General features: G+C 37.3%; 1 protein-coding gene across 1 annotated transcript in view; it reads right to left on the bottom strand.

Annotated features, from left to right (window-relative positions):
• Positions 1-14,853, bottom strand: part of LOC106867788 (sorting nexin-5) — a 109,969-nt gene that overhangs the window by 41,791 nt on the left and 53,325 nt on the right. The window contains exon 8 of the mRNA XM_014912780.3: positions 9,030-9,060. Within this exon, the coding sequence (XP_014768266.1) occupies positions 9,030-9,060 (31 nt within the window). The remainder of the gene's footprint in view (positions 1-9,029; positions 9,061-14,853) is intronic.

Here is a 14,853-nt window from a genome sequence, read left to right as displayed (position 1 = left end):
TATACATACATATATATATATGTATGTATGTATACATATATATGTGTGTATATGTATATATATATATATATATATATATATGTATATATATATATATATATATATATATATATATATATATATATATATATATATATACATTATTTACATTTGACTGATATTTGTCCTCATCTTATATATATATATATATATATATATATACACACACACACACACATTATTTACAGTGAACTGATATTTGTCCTCATCTTGTTTGTTGTTAACAAACAAGATGACACTGTTGTTGACACTGAGTACCGAAGTCCTTTCCTCGTCTGTATTCTAGAAAGGCCACTCGCTAGTGTGGGCTTAAGCCAGCAGGTTTTGGGATCTGATGATACGCTGTAAAGCTAAATGCTTTATGGACATGAAAGCCAGGGTAATCTCATACATACATATATATATGTATACATATATATATGTATACATATATATATATATGTATGTATGTATGTATGTATGTATGTATTGTCGGTAAAACATATATCAAAAAAAGAAGTACACTGTAAGTTATAGAGCAGTATATAATATAAATAAAGTTAGATAAGGCCAGTTTATGAGATTACCCTGGCTTTCATGTCCATAAAGCATTTAGCTTTACAGCGTATCATCAGATCCCAAAACCTGCTGGCTTAAGCCCACACTAGCGAGTGGCCTTTCTAGAATACGGACGAGGAAAGGACTTCGGTACTCAGTGTCAACAACAGGGATTGTCTCCTTTTGGTTATTGATCGCCAGTGACCCCGTTATCCTGTGGGTTCCAATAGGCCAACAGGAAGTTCCTGAAATGCAAGCATGGTCCAAAGACCTCCGTTTGGAGTTCAGAATGTTCCCCAAGTCGAGGAAGTCCTTTAGAACCCTTACCTGTTCCACTATACATAGTTTACAGTGCTTAGTCCCGTTTATGTAGGGGCCTGGATTTTCTTGGATTCTCCATGATATTGTGTATACGGCTGGCTAATGATGTAATGTATCTCCTTCCCAGTATCCTGAAGGAGTATCTGTGACTGGAGAAGCCTTGTTTGAATGTGTTCCAGGAGCAGCTACTATTGGAACTGTTGAGCCTGCTGCTGGAAAAGCTGCTGATGTAGCAGCAGCAGAGACACAAACAAAACCAGCAGCAGCACCATCACCAGTGATAACAATGATAACAGCAATGGCAGTATCCCTAATGGAAATAGCAGCAGAGCCATCACTAATGATATCTATAACAGCAGTGACAGCACCTCCATCAACGACAATGATCATAACAACAACAACAGCACCATTACCAACACCAGCAGTCATGGCACCAACAACAGCAGTACCAACAACAGTGGTAGCAATGGCAACAGACACAACACCACCAACACTTGACCATGGAGATAAATTGGCTGCTCCGGATACATTCAAACACCACCTCTCCAACCACAGATCCTCCTTCAGGATACTGGAAAGGAGATACATTACATAATTAGCCAGCCATATATGGCAGCTGAAAGACGATAGGATTCCATGCACAATATCATGCTGAATCCTAAAAATAAGACCCTTACATAAATGGGACCAAGCACTGTAAACTATGCATAGTGGAACAGACAAGGATTCTAAAGTCCTCCCTTGACCCAGGGAACATTCTGAACGCCAAAACAAAGGTCTTTGGACCATGCTTGTATTTCAGGAAATTCCTGCTGGTCTATTGGAACCCACAGGATAACAGGGTCACTGGCAATTGATTGTCTCCAAAGGGAGACAATCCCTGTTGTTGACATTGAGTACCAAGTCCTTTCCTTCTCCATACTGTAGAGAGGTCACTCGCTAGAGAGCCCTTCAGCCAACAAGTTTTGGAATCTGATTATCTGCCATGAAGCTAAGTACTTTATAGATGTGAAACCCAGGGTAATCCCATAAACTGGCTTTATCTAACTTTATTTATATTATATACTGCTTCTTTAGAGTGTGCTTCTTTTTGGGATTTATACTTTACTGACAATCTATCTCGCTCTTTGGCCAGAGTATTTTACAAAGACCATGAGGTTTGTGTTAAATAGCTGACCAGTAGGCTGCACTTATAAATATTTATGGAAACCACTTGGTCTCTCATGAATATGGGACATTTTGACCTCAACTACTCCACTAAGAATATACCTACACTGTATAATGTTACTAGAAAAAATGATGGACGTAATAAGGCGAATGAGATGGAAAGCCTTCAACCACAACCTAGCCATGCCATTCCTGGGGAGTAACACATATGGAATCAAATCTAGGAAATACTCACCCAAGATCAAGGACCTCAAGCACTTCAAAGCAGACCAACTGGGCATCATTCCTAAGCTAAAATTCTATAAGTCCTCTTGTTCCTTCCAATGTAAGCTCTGTGCCAACATTAGATTGTTAATGACTCAGATAGGTCCCTAATCTTCTCAAATAAGACTAAAAACCTATACAGGATAGATACCCTTAATTATGATAGGCCACTACAAAGCAATGTTACACAAAATCATCGACGCACTTCCCCACACACATACAACATCAACAGTGAAATCAAACAATTAGTCAATGGCCTAGATATAGTTGATGAGATAGAGATCCTAGCTAAGAGGAACACCTTTATTACCATCAAAGATCATAAACTGAATTTTGCCTCAAACTCTAAATGCCACCTGATTAATCCACCCAAATTCAAGATTGGTCTAGCGAGCGAGCATATATTGAGAAACATCAATAATGACATAAGGAGAGCCACCAACCTTTCTCTATGGTGTGGAACCAGCGAGGTGATTGCATGGTTTAATACCAACAAGGGGAGAAGCAGAGCAAGGTTCACCCAGTCGATTTTTACCTATTTCAAAAGGGTCACTGGTCAAGGCGCTTTCCTTTGTTAAGGGCTTCACTGACATTAGCAATAAGGATATAGATGTCATTATGCACACCAGAAAAACAGTGCTGTTCAATAAAGGTTCAGCCTGGGTGGAGCAATCCAACCCCACAGACTCTTTTGACATAGCGATGGGGGCCTATAACAGCATTGATGTATGTGATCACATCAGGTTGTATATCTTTGATACCCTTAAGAAAAAGTTCCCCTCTGTCTTCTTTGGTGTCTACAGAGATGATCCCCTGGCCATCTCTAGAGGAGCAAAGGGGCACACCCTAGACAGGCTTAGGAAAGATCTAATTAGCACACTTGGCTCCATAGGACTAAAAAATCACCATCAAGATCAATCTCACCCCTGTGGACTTCTTAAACATCACGCTTGACTTGAGCTCCCATAGATACAGGCCCTACCGCAAGCCAAAATAGAGGCTAATGTACATCAACACAGCCTCCTGTCACCCACCCGTTGTGTTCAGTTCAAAATCCTGATGAAGGGTATTAGTAAGAGGATCATGAACCTTTCCTGTAGCCAAGAGATTTTTGATGCAACAGCTCCCTACTATAATGAAGCTCTAGCTGATAGCAGATTTAGGGATCATTTCTCCTACATGTCAGGCCCCAACATCTGTAGAAGGAAGCAATGATAGCGTCTCTATTAATGACAATGATCATAACAACAACAACAGCACCATTACCAACAGCGTTAGTACCAACAACAGTAGTAGCAGCAATGGCAACAGACACAGCAACACCAACAGACAGCACCACCAACACCTGACCACAGAGATACATTGGCTGCTCTGAGAACACTTTCAAACAACACCTCTCCAACCACAGATCCTCCTTCAGGATACTGGAATGTTATCAGTCAGCCATATGTGGAAGCTGGGGACCAAGCACTGTAAACTATGTATAGTGGAACAGACAAGGATTCTAAAGGACTTCCTATACCCAGGGAACACACTTACCTCCAAAATGAAGGTCTTTGGACCATGTTTGCATTTCAGGAACTTCCTGTTGGCCTATTGGAACCCATAGGATAACAGGGACACTGATAAATGATAGCCAAAGGAAGACAATCCCTATTGTTGACATTGAGTAGTGTGGTCCTTTCCTTGTCCATATTCTAGAGAGGCCTTAAGCCAACAAGTTTTGGGATCTCATTATATGCTGTAAAGCTAAATGCTTCATGGATGTGAAACCCAGGATAATCCCATAAATCAGCTTTATCTAACTTTATTTATTACTAACAGAGGTAGTAGTTCTCTGAACTTTGCCCAGCCTATTTTTATTCACATGTCTATGCTTTCAGAACAGCCTCCCCCACCACTAACTTGGTCACCTAAGTAATGGAAACTATCTACTACTTCTTAAGGATCCCCACTGACATTTAAGGGAGTCTATTTTTTTGTACACTCCTTGTGTTCAATGCACCTGCACACCTTCCACATGTAAAGACTACTTTCTCTGTTTGTCTCCCAGTGATACCACTGCACCTCTTATGTGTCCATAGCTTGCACTGGGAACACTGTACAGAATTTTTCCCAAGATCTTTTCTACATATCGAGCAGGGCCATCTCTCTGAAGGGAGCTGTGACTTGTCTGTTTTCCAACTTATTAGGACTTTAATCTTTGCTAAATTAACTCTAACTCTAAGATCCTTTGATTTTAGACCTTGCTTCCATACTTGATATATATATATATATATATATATATATATATATATATATATATATAAGTATGTTAAGCAATTCATAATGTTGTGTGATACATGCCATAATATAGGGAAATATGTAATGATATTCCTGTGGTAGAATGAAGGGAGACATCAGGACTAGAAGCAATGGAGGATGAGTGACATTGGGAATGAAAGCAAGAGGAAGTGATGTCACATGAAGAACTGGAGAATTTGAATAGCCTTTCTTTGTTAGAACATTGAGATGAACATACACATGGAGGGGATCTCAGAGGGAGAGTTAGTTTCTGGCTAGAGGTTGTGGTCCTGTAGGCACAACCATTGAATTCTGCTGATCCTTGTGAAGCAAAGCTAGATACTCTGTTCAGATTTCGTTTTGAGGTAAGAGCACCTCTATTTTTGCCTACAAGCTATTTCAGCTTGCTACTTATCTGTTGTGGAGATATATTTCCTTTTTTTTGCCTTCTGCTTTTCTACCACCAACACTCTTATGGCTATGAGAATAAGGATTAGTAGCAATGTTTTGAGACTGTTTTCTGGTGAAGGTTATGTGGTGGCCTGGATAAAAAACGGTGAAGCTTGTAGCAAAGTTGCAAGGCATTCAAGGCTAGTCTTATATCACTTTACTTAGAGGGAAGTGTTCTGAATCTGTATCTAGAAATGGATGAAACAGATCAGCTGAAAAAGAAGATTGAAGAGTAACTGAAGGCTGTGTACTTGGAAGGAGTGTTCAAAGCCTACAACAATCTTGGGAGAGTGAGATGGACTGGTGAACAAGTTAACAACTATGTGAGTGAGATCAGGTTAATTGGGTTAACTGGGTTTACAGATGGAGTGATGGAGTAGATTGTGAAGCTGGCTTTTGTGACTGGATTCCCCAATCACATTTCAGTGAGGTTACAGCAGCTACCAGACATAAACATAATGTTAGTGGGTGACTTAGTGGATAAGATGTGAGGGTTAACAAAGAACAACACATGCTATGTTGTGGCAATGATGATGGTGGATATGAGTAGGATGAAGAGGCAGGTGGTAAATAGCAAAAACAGGAGTATGACATGACAGATGTATAAGGGACTATGCTTTAGGTGTTGGGATTTGCACGTGGTCACAGACTGTACAGAACCAAAATCTGAAGTGGTGTGGTACCCAACCCAGGCACTGCAAGCTACTGCAAACAGGGAATCAAAGAGAAGGGAACTACAAAGCCAGTAGTTCCCCCTGCAATTGATTAGAGGTGCACCTACATTCGTTGCCTGTAAAAAGGGTCCCAGTGGAAGTAAGGGAAGAATAGCCCTTGTCGATATGGGTTGCACAACAACCCTGGTGATGTAAAAATGGTTGGGAGCTAGAGAAGAAAAACTAGCCTCAGTGCAGTGGATGGTACATATGTTAGGTGCAAGGTTATCAGTGAAGTAGAGCAAGAAATACAAGGAACATTGATGAAGTGATTGTAGTCAGTGAGGTAGTGGATGGTATTGATGTAGTGGTGGGAACTTCCAGGCTGAGTTTGATGGCAAAAAGATGGACAGTGGAGTATTTTTGGAAAGAAGACCCTCCCCACAAAACTGAGACACAGAATGAATTGCTACAAGCACACTCTGAGAGGAGAGGCTAGGAAATAGTTTGAGAGAGAAGTGGACAGATGGATAGAGGAGGATATTTTGATATCATGGGAAGAAGAGGCAACAAATGGTGTGCTGTTGATGATGGCTGTAGTCCAGCCAACAAAGAACAAAGTTTAACTGGGATTAGACTTTTGTGAGCTGAACAAGCATGTATCCAGCTATATATCAGTGAGGTAGCAGATGTATGAGTAGAAGAAACTTGACTTGTGAGAGTGGAGGCAAGTGACAGGAGCAACTATGATTGTTGACCTCAGATTAGCACATCTGCAGCTCCACATATTTGAGAAGTTGTGCAAGTACCAACTAGTGAGGTACAAGGGCAGAGTGTACTGTCTGCCTCAGCTTGGTTTTGGTCTGAGTTCAACACCAAAAATCACAGCGAAGGTCCTCAAGGTGGAGCAGGCTATTAGTTCTTATATTGATGACATCCAGATAGGTGATAGAGTAGCATCAGCAAAGGAAATTGTGAGTCATCTGAGAAGATTCAGGTTGACAGCAGAATCACTGAAGGCTATAGAAGGAGGCACGACACTGGAGCTCAGGTTCAAAAAAGATAGTGGGCATGTCCTTCCTGATATTAACTATTTTATAAACATGCACAAGATACATTTAATCATAATACTAGTAGTACCAGAGATGTTGTGATGTTCCAGACAAGATGTCAGTTACCTCTTAACCCTGTGTTTTCTCTACTCATTTGCCAACCAGTGTTCATTGAATGTATTTTATCATAGTACCATTGCTAGTGACAATTAAAGAGTCCTAACTGCTCTATATTGTCTCCATTTGTTCACAATAAAGTGAATAGAAGAAATCATGATGAACCAGAGTGAGATGGTGAGAGAATTAAGAATATGACAGGAGAAATCAAATGATTGTGTGCAGAGGGGTAGTAGAAGAGGAATTAATGGCAGAGAACCAGCAATAGCAAAGAATAGTGGAAGAGAATAGGAAAGTGAGAGCAAGTGGCAGATATTGACAGAGACTATTGATTATAAGAAAGAGTGCTGCATGCTAATAACAAATGACTTGGGTGGGGAGTAATGACTAGCAGTATAGAAGTGTGATGAAAGAGTGTACCACATACAAACAGATCTGCTGTTTTGTTACATAAGCATCAAAATAGCAAAGGGTGATAAACATATTAAGAGGAAATGAATATGGATACATTATATGCCACTTTTCATAAGATGAATGACATATTGCAATGAAAGGAGAGAGAATGAGTCAGTGAGATATCAATGGATAACAAAAAGGCAGCAGATGATGAGAAGATACAGAATTAAAAGGAACATAATGAGTAAGAAATCAAAAAGTAGATGACTCATATACTCCAGCTTTGTCCACTAACACTATCTTAACATTACATTTCCCTATGTTTGCATGGGTAAGCTGGTTTTCTCCAGTATTATGTATTGCTATTTCATCATTTCCATCATGATGCTCAAGTTCTGAAAATCAGTCTTCAATACTTTGTCCCAAGTTTTCCACACTTGTAAGTTTCCTTGAGTTTCCTTAAAATGCTCAACATATTCAGATCACTTTCCTCACTACTTTGTCCCAAGACTTCTTCCACGTGTACCATCCACTTGGAGCACTTGGGGATTTTTCTATATAATTATCATCCGTTATATCACATGTCAGTACAGGAGGGCAAATTTCTTGCACATTAACATATGTTCCCTCTTATTTTTAAAGAAACTCTCTCTCACACACACACAAACACATACATGTATTGTATTAATTATATAATAAAGCATGGACTATATAAAGTATTTCTGTATATTTCTAACCTTGCACTCACACATATTGAGGTTATAATCACTAGAGAGAGTATAGGTTTTACAATTGCGAGATGGAAATTTTTCTCTGGAGTTATAATCCCAAATTTGTTTATGAACAAGTATAAAAATTCCTTCTTATATACATGTAAAATTAATTTCATCACCCACCACATCTACCTCTAGTAAGCAAGTCTAATCATCTTTCACTCTCCTCTCTCACTCTTATGAACCCTCCCCCACAGTCTATATCCCCCTTTATACTCACTTCTTAGTACCTTCAGAGTATGCTCTGGCATCTCATCAACTTTTATTTTTCTTCCAGCTGCTCTCAGCCATCTGCATATAATGTGGGGTAGCCATGTATCTCCTCTAAAGCAAAATACCCATGCTCGTCCAGCTATCAGATTGTAGGCTTCAACACCTGGCATAAAGCCACTTCCTCCTCTCTCAAACATACTCCCATTCAATCAAGGGGGCTTTCTTATTTTCCTTTTGTTTATTTTTTTCTTCACATTGCCAAGTTATTTGCTGACTTCATTTGTGCTGTTAGCACAAAAAATATGCCCTCTACATGCTGTGAAATGGTTGGTCTTAGGTTGAGTAACTAGCCCTGTCAAACCACCCAACTATTGCCAGCAGGGAAAACAGATGTTAAAGAAAGATGATGACAATATTTGTATGTTAAAATTTACAAAAAATTTAAGTTGTAATATTTGTTTAGAAATATTTAGTATTTAAATGTACTTGAATTAATATTTATATTCATTTCATAATCTAAATATTTGATATATCTATTAATATTGATTTAGAAGCAAATAATTGCTATATAAAGATGTTTTAACTGAAATTGTATTTATTTTTACTTTCTCCAAAATTAATAGGTTATATTGACCTATTTTCAAAATTTGAAAAGGCAACATATAACTTTCATTTTAAAAGTAATAATACAAAATAGATACATGCCTAAAATTTAGGTATATTCCAAAAGAAAAAAAAACTATGTAAAATAACAAATAACTTACTGTATTGGGCATATACCATTTTGTTGTAATTCTGAAATGAAATAGTGATTATAAAGTATTTTTATATTAGATATTACAATTCAAAAACTACGAAAAGTCATGACTTTATGCCCCTACAGAGAAATCATTAGATATTCTTGTATGTTGCATAAAGAACTTTTATTAATAGAAATACTTATTATAAATCTTTTATCAAACAACATATATATTCTACATTTATTATATATTCCTTACCAAACTATATATATATATATATATATATATATAAGGTTGAGGAGGGTATTGGATTTAACCAAACCCCGGAGGATACAGGTAATACCGAGTAAGTGCTGTATACCGACTAGTTTGCCCCAGTCGTTGTATGAACAGGATTGGGTATTATAAGTCGTGTATTAGCGTGTGTATATGTAAATATATAAAAACAAAAGGATAAAGAGAGCAAAGGTAAGGTTGAAGAATTTTTATATATTTACACACACACACACACACACATATATATATATATATATGTACATATATATTCTAACACTTGAAGCCTATTTTGTAGAGCCAACTAAAATATTTTTCATCCTAAGTGACATTAAGTTGAAGTAAACCAGACTCAATTTATCATGCTTTCCAGTATCTTACAATTGTTAGTATCAGTAACAATGATGATGAAACAGGAGTAATACAAATAACTAAATGTGTATAGTTCAAATCAGTTAAATACAATATATATATATATATATACATATATATATATATATATATATATATATATATATATATATATATAGAGAGAGAGAGAGAGAGAGAGAGAGAGAGAGAGAGATTCAGATGAATATGGTACTTAAGTTGAGGCACCAGAATTTAGTATGGTATTATCCATACAATTTCAAAGTAAGGTGGTTAAAATCAAAATAAGCAACAAGGATATCCAGACGTAAAGCAGTACGATTGTTTCATGCATAAAAGGATCGTACTGCATTACCTCTGGATGTCCTTGTTGCTTATTTTGATTATATATATAGTCGTGTGGTAAGAATGGCCGGAATTAATGAGACTGATAGTTTTCGCAGAACAACTGTTGTCATCGATGGGAAAGTACAGCTATCAGCTGAATCTATCATTGAGATTGTGCCGCCTCCTTCCCTCAACAGGGAGAGGAAGGCTTACTTTTCCTGTGTAGTAGCCATTCTGAAAGAAACAGTATGGAAGACGCGTGTAAGAGGCATAGTGACAGATACCTTTGTATCTGGCCAGGGGTTAGTTAACTTTTTTGTTACCACATCAGTAGTAAGATCAGGCTGGAGAAGAGGTATCTGTCACGAGACAGATTCATGAGAAGATGGAAGCCTGTGGCAAGGAAGCTGGGAGTTTTTGGCACCAGGTAAGTGGGAGCCAAAAACAAGGGAAAGAAAAAGCAAGGGGTCTACCCTGGTGGTCGAATGCCTATCCTTAGGGAAAGCAATTACAAATTGCATCTGTAATGAGCAAGACTTCAATCGAACATTGTAAATAATTTTTATTATGTATTTAAATTTGTAAATATTTAATCGATACAGCTACTTCACCCCTTTTATGTTTGTCTGTCCTTGTTCATCCCCTCTTTGTAATGCCTTTATGGCAAATATTTATGAAATAAAGAAGCTTGCTTCCCTACCACATGGTTCCAGGTTCAGTCCCACAGTGTGGCACCTTGGGCAAGTGTCTTCTACTGTAGCCTTGGGTTGACCAATGCCTTGTGAGTAGATTTGGTAAATGGAAACCAAAAGAAGCCTGTCATATATATATATATGTAGTAATCCCTCGCCATATCATGGGTCAGCTATCACGGCATATTATTTAAGCATACATAGATTCCTCTATGGTGTTGTTTTGCATTTATAATAAAATAAATATATGCAAATTATAAAAATAATTTTAAAAATATACAGTACAGTACTGTTTCTACTTCACGGATTTTCACCTATTGCAGGGGGTTCTGGAATGTAATACCTGCAATAGTCAAGGGATTACTGTATACGACCTTCAGAGGTGATGATAAGCAACCATGACCTTTGGAGATATGCTGTGCTAGAGAAGACTCAGCAAACCAAGTGAGACCGTAACCGTGGCCTATGCCAGTGCAGCATAACCAGCCCATTTAAGAGTACCCTTCAATCATTAGGCATTGAACTGTGTTTGTGAAGACTTGTTGAGTCAAGTCAAGTGAAGGCATTGTCATGGCCGATGCCAGTACCGCCCTACTGGCACCCATGCTGCTGGCATGTGAAAAGCACCATTCAAGTATGGTCATTGCCAGTGCTGCCTGACTGGCTCCTGTGCCAGTGGCACATAAAAAACCCCATTCAAGCACGGCCGTTACCATTGCTACCTGATTGGCTCCTGTGTCAGTGGCATGTAAAAAGCAGCATTTGAGTGTGGTCATTACCAGTGCCACCTAACTGGCTCCCATGCTGGCAGCATGTAAAATACACCATTCGAGCGTGGTCATTGCCAGTGCTACTTGACAGGCTCCCATGCCAGTGGCATGTAAAACGCACCCACTACACTCTTGGAGTGGTTGGTGTTAGGAAGGGCATCCAGCTGTAGAAAACTTGCCAAATCAGATTGGAGCCTGGTACAGCCTTCTGGTTTGCCAGTCCTCAGTCAAATCGTCCAACCCATGCCAGCATGGAAAGCAGACATTAAACAACAATGATGATGATGTGTCTTTGTATCTGTGTTTGATCAGTGAATTTTCGACACTGGAAAAAGGATATATGTATTTGCATTGGGAGCCCTTCGCATCGAAGAGCGGTGATTGTCGTACGCTGACGAAGGGTAAATACCCAGAAACCCGGGTCCGTGCGTATCACATTAGATTGACGATGGGAAGGATGACTTCCCTTTGCAAATACCGACAGGGCACAGAAAGTGTGTCAACAGCCAGCTGGAGGAGATGTTCTCCTGGGGCTAAAAGCTACAGTAACATTCACCCTTAGGGTTTAGCCGCATTTAAGTGGCAAATATACTTCACGTATATATATATAATTCTACAGGTTTTCTATAGATGTCAGAGCCAGCACTGACAGTTATGATGTTTTGTATACAAATACATTTATGTAAGGAATGCTCTCAGTTATATTTTGGTTGTATATTATGGTTGCAGAATGAAATACTGCATCCTTGCTAGCAATTAATATATATATATATATATATCTTTAAGTTTATCTCTATAAATTTCCTATAGAATTCAGAACCAGCATAGCAAGTTACAATGTTAAGCTTTATGGCAGGAGATCCGTAGAGGATAGAGGCATATCGAAGTGATGTATACCACAAACTGACTACATAGAATAAAGCAAAACAGATAGTTAAATAATACATTATCATAGCCAGGGTAAAAAGGAGGCAGATGTACTGCATGATGGGAGGAAATTTGGTTCAGTGTGTTGGGTAATGAATCACTGTAATGTGTATGGAGAGCACAATATTCACAGTGCTTCCACAACTCAGTTTCACTGAGGGGTTAAGGTCTTCTTGAGAACCTCATATTGCCAAACATCTCAGTCCTTTGTCATTTCTTTCATGAGGCTCAGGGTTCTGAGGTCAACCTTGATCATTTCATCCCGTGTCTTCCTGGGTCACCCCCATCTAGAAACAGCATTTCTTTATGTAGCTTCCTTCATCCATACACATCACGTGTGCATACCAGCTGAGTCTTCTTTCTTGCAGAATATTGCAAATAAGCAAAATTGCCTGTATGACTGCAACACTCATTTGCAACTGTCACACAATGTCAAGACAAAGAGATATAAACATATATACATGTTCACACACATGCACACATATATATATATGAGAGATTCTGTCCATTTGTTCACTTGTTTATCTCCAAAATGAAAGTAAGTGGTTCAAGGGAAACTGTTATGCATTTTCTTTTCATCTTATCATATCTTATATCTTATCTATATATGTAAAAGAGAGATTCTGTCTTTTTGTTCGTTTGTTTGTCCTCTAAAATGAAAGTAAATGGTTCAAGGAAACTATTGTGCTTTTCTTCTTATCTTAGATCTTGTCTATATATATATAAAAGAGAAATTCTATCCATTCGAGTGTATGATTGTTTGTCTGTCCATCAAAATGAAAGTAAATGGTTCAATGGAAGCTATTGTGTTTTTTCTATATCTCCTATCATGCTATTGCCTAATTTGTCTCAACAAAAATTATGCAATGGTACAACACTATTTGTCATAAACCTATAAGGAACTGCATTGAGGCAAATATTCTCAGTGGTTGTGGTAAAGGCAACATCGTCTTCATTCTTCGCATACCAGTTATGCTATCTAATGTTGCATTCCAATTTAAGCCATTACAGTTTTCTATCTCACTTTCTTTTGCCATGAGCATTAATAAAACTCAAAGCCAAGCACTAAAAGTTGCTGGATTGCAACTTGAAGAACAATCTTTTTTCTACTTCAATTATTACATCTTTTTCTCTTATATAATACACACATACAGGACGAGTAAACAAATCTGTAGTCATAGTCTCACCCTGGTTCAGATTTGAAACTGAATCTTTCAGTTCTCCTTTAGCATACCACCTATTCAAACATCAAAAGGAACAGAGACATATGGATGTTCCACTTGACCTACAGCCTTTTCAGTGCCATCACAGTCACCTGGATTCCGTAAAGCTATTCTTCTAAATGATATACTCATTTTTCTAGCTTCTTGGCTTGAGAAACAGTAAAAGTAATTACCTATCAACGACGAGTATTACTGCTAGTATATACATATATATATATATATATATATATATATATATATATATATATATATACTATACACACACACACATATATACCAGAGTAAGCACATAAATGTGAAACAAGGTGGTAAAAAAATAGTATCCGAATACTGGAGGTAGAGTAATATGCTTTATTATTAAAGCTGCAAAAATATCACAAAAAATTGTTACTCAGAGTTTCATGTTCCTGTTCATCAGAAAGTTTTGGTTGAGAATAGAATAAAAAATTAAGGTTGTTAGTATAAATATACAATTTACATTGACAAATACATATCTGAAATTGGTTTCGTTTCATTGGTCCCTTCAACTAACAGTATCTTTAAGAACCAGTAATATACATAAAATTAAAATTATGATTTAAAAATCAAATGTAAAATCGAAGGAAACCATGAATCAAAAATTAACTTTGGTTAGAGGGAAAAAACATGTATACCCAGAGTAAATTAATGGTAAAATAAATTTAATTAAATAGACATAAGTCTGTTTATAATAAAATATTCACTTACAGAGATCTAACAGCATAAAAATAAACACACGTACAAACATTTACTTATACACACACACACACACAAAACATATACATACATATGTATACACTAAACATACAAACATTGATACATGCATACATACATATATATATACAAATATATACAGGCAAAATATAAATGTGAATATACATACTAATGTATATATAGGTATCTGCATACATATATACATACATCATACATCTCTGTGCATATATTCTAAAAGCAAAACTTAGTTGTCATAAGTTAGAAACACAAAAAGATCAGAAATAAGAAGTGGTGGGAGAAAGAAAAAATAAAGAGAAAGAGAAAAATAGAAAGAGAGGGAGAAAATGATTTGAAAAATAATGTTCCCCAAAGTATCTAACTATTGTTAGATACATTAAAATACTTCTGTAAGCTTGTAAATGCACACATAAAACAGACATGCATATTCACATAAATGCATGCATACATACATACATACATACATACATACAATAGTAACATACGTGTATACACACATACAAATATACAAATAAAC

Source organism: Octopus bimaculoides, chromosome Z (genome assembly GCF_046866305.1).
Source record: "Octopus bimaculoides isolate indiv1 chromosome Z, ASM4686630v1, whole genome shotgun sequence".
Lineage (NCBI taxonomy): Eukaryota > Metazoa > Mollusca > Cephalopoda > Octopoda > Octopodidae > Octopus > Octopus bimaculoides.
Note: the sequence above shows the minus strand (reverse complement) of the source record. Positions and strands in the feature narration are given on the sequence as shown.